The sequence below is a fragment of the Miscanthus floridulus genome, chromosome 4 (assembly GCF_019320115.1).
Source record: "Miscanthus floridulus cultivar M001 chromosome 4, ASM1932011v1, whole genome shotgun sequence".
NCBI classification, from domain to species: Eukaryota; Viridiplantae; Streptophyta; class Magnoliopsida; order Poales; family Poaceae; genus Miscanthus; species Miscanthus floridulus.
In genome coordinates this window covers 13,513,902-13,516,304 of record NC_089583.1, presented here as the reverse complement: position 1 = coordinate 13,516,304, position 2,403 = coordinate 13,513,902, and the positions used below count along the sequence as shown (strand labels likewise).

At 51.6% G+C, this 2,403-nt stretch overlaps 1 protein-coding gene across 1 annotated transcript; it reads left to right on the top strand.

Annotated features, from left to right (window-relative positions):
* The first annotated feature begins 443 nt into the window (after positions 1-443).
* Positions 444-2,006, top strand: LOC136550977 (low molecular mass early light-inducible protein HV90, chloroplastic-like). Its single transcript, XM_066542561.1, has one exon. The coding sequence runs from the start codon at positions 459-461 to the stop codon at positions 1,362-1,364; it is 906 nt and encodes a 301-aa protein (XP_066398658.1). The 5' UTR covers positions 444-458; the 3' UTR covers positions 1,365-2,006.
* The last annotated feature ends 397 nt before the right edge of the window (positions 2,007-2,403 follow it).

Here is a 2,403-nt window from a genome sequence, read left to right as displayed (position 1 = left end):
GTTCAAGGATTCACCATACCTTTAAGAAAAGCGAAAAAGATGGGCCCACGGCAAGCACTCTCCTCCGATTTCCCGAACATCTGTGTTGGATAGAAAAAACACTGATCAACCACTCAACAGAAGAAGGCATTTTGTGATGAGGTCGCCGTAGAGAACAAACTAGAAACCCGCCGCCGGTAGGAGCTCAGCAGGTTCCACAAGTTTAAATCTCACTCCTAATCAGGTTACCTCATTCGTTAAACCAGAATGAATGAACGTACGTGCACGGTGCACCTATGCTAAAATATCACATGATAAAACAGTGCCTCTCTATAGTATCTCCTGCTTGGCCATCCAAGAGCATCTGCATGTCTCCGCCTCTTTCTGGAATCTTCTGCCACTTTTCGGCGACGGGAGCGGGGAGCCGGCCGGCCACCTCGCCCTTGCCCACCTGCGCGGCTGCCTGGCCATCCACGTCGATGGCGACGCCATCCACCCAGTTCGCCTCGCCCGTGATCCTGCCTCACTCCACGTCGCGCGCATGTACCAGTACTAGCCCATCCTGCTCTCGCCTGCGCATGCGCCTCAATCACCCACAACCTACGGCCGTGGATCTCCCGCCGACGTGGCCCCCGCCGCCGCCGCCCACCTCGTCGTCACGGGCGGGTGAGCCACCTCCCCTAGCTCTAGCTCCCCACGCCTATAAAGCCGCCACCCCACTCTGGCAACCATCACACAACTCGACAGCGAGAAAAGTGAAGCAAAGCAACGAAAGCCACTGCTACAGCAAGCCTCTTGCCTGCCGCTACGAGCCAACGACTCGATCTCCACAGCACCACCTCATATACGCTCCAATGGCAGCAACGGCGATGGCCTCCATGACCTCCCTCTCCTTCGCCACCGCCGGCGCGCGTCGTGCCGGCGCCTTCCCGGCGTCTGCGCTCGCGCCGCGCCGCCGCGCCTTGGTCGTGAGGGCGCAGAGCGAGGACGTTGAGCCAACGGAGGAGACGACGCCCAAGGCGAAGAAGGCGGCGAGGCCCGGGCTGTGGGACGCGCTGGCGTTCAGCGGGCCGGCTCCCGAGCGCATCAACGGCCGGCTCGCCATGGTGGGCTTCGTGTCCGCGCTCGCCGTCGAGGCGTCCCGCGGCGGGGGCCTCCTCTCGCAGGCCGGCAGCGGCTCCGGGCTGGCCTGGTTCGCGGCCACGGCCGCCGTGCTGTCCGTGGCGTCGCTGGTGCCGCTGCTGAAGGGGGACAGCGCCGAGGCCAGGAGCGGCGCCGTCATGAGCGCCGACGCCGAGCTCTGGAACGGACGCTTCGCCATGCTCGGCCTCGTCGCGCTCGCCTTCACCGAGTACCTCACCGGCGCCCCGTTCATCAACGCCTAGATTTTCTTTGTTTTACAGGTTGATTGGGTCCAAGCCGGCCAGTGCATGTATGCACTAACTTCGTAGGATTGTAGGAACATGAGTCTCTCTGTCTAGTTTTACGTAGTTTGAACACATGAATTTTTTTCATCATAGAATTAAGCTTCAACAGCCTCCACCTTCCTTCTATTTGTAGCCTTTAGTCTTTTTCTATTTCTAGACAATCACAAATCACAAGATCACATTCATATATCATAAGAAATAATTTTTTTACTATAGAAAGACAAAAAGACAAATTAACCGCACGCGTGCTAACAGACGCGTATCGCACAGCTTGATCCAGCGGACGCGGAGCCAGCGGACGCGGGCGCACAGCTTGGTCCACCAAACAAGTGCTAGCAGACGTTGCGGAGCCAGCGGACGCGGGCGGGATCAGCAGAACGGAGACAGAGAGAGTAGAGACAAAATCCATATGTTTTTTTTACGCTAAAACACACGTATGTTGTATAGAATTTCTAACCGTATAAACTAGTAGCGCTACCTTCCGTGTACGAGCCTAGCTACGTACGGTTGGACGAGCTAGCTAGTTTTATGCACGTTTTGGATCAAAATTTGTAGCTACCAATCCATCCGTTGTGAAGAAATGCAATTCTAACATTTACATAGGATCGAGTCAAACTATTTTATATTTAATTTAACCAAATATATTAAAATAATAATTTATTTAATTATATATATATATATATATATATATATATATATATATATATTATATTCTACTTCATCCGCAGACGCCAGACCATACATTCACCCTTTGCAAAGGAAAATTATTCTACTTCATGTCACATGAGAATGAGGAGACTAATTATAGAAAAATAAAAATTGAAGCCTTCCTCAACTACAAATCTACAATTTCATCTCAAAACAATGTGTTGCTAGGTGTCACATGGATGTGCCCATCAAAATTGAAATTGGTAACTCCTATTGAAGAATAATTATTCTATACTTCATGGCACATAAAAATAAAGATACTAATTACAGAAAAATAAAAATTGGAGAC

Coding starts and splice junctions, on each gene's coding strand:
- LOC136550977 (XM_066542561.1), top strand. CDS start 459: ATGGCGACGCCATCCACCCAGTTCGCCTCGCCCGTGATCCTGCCTCAC.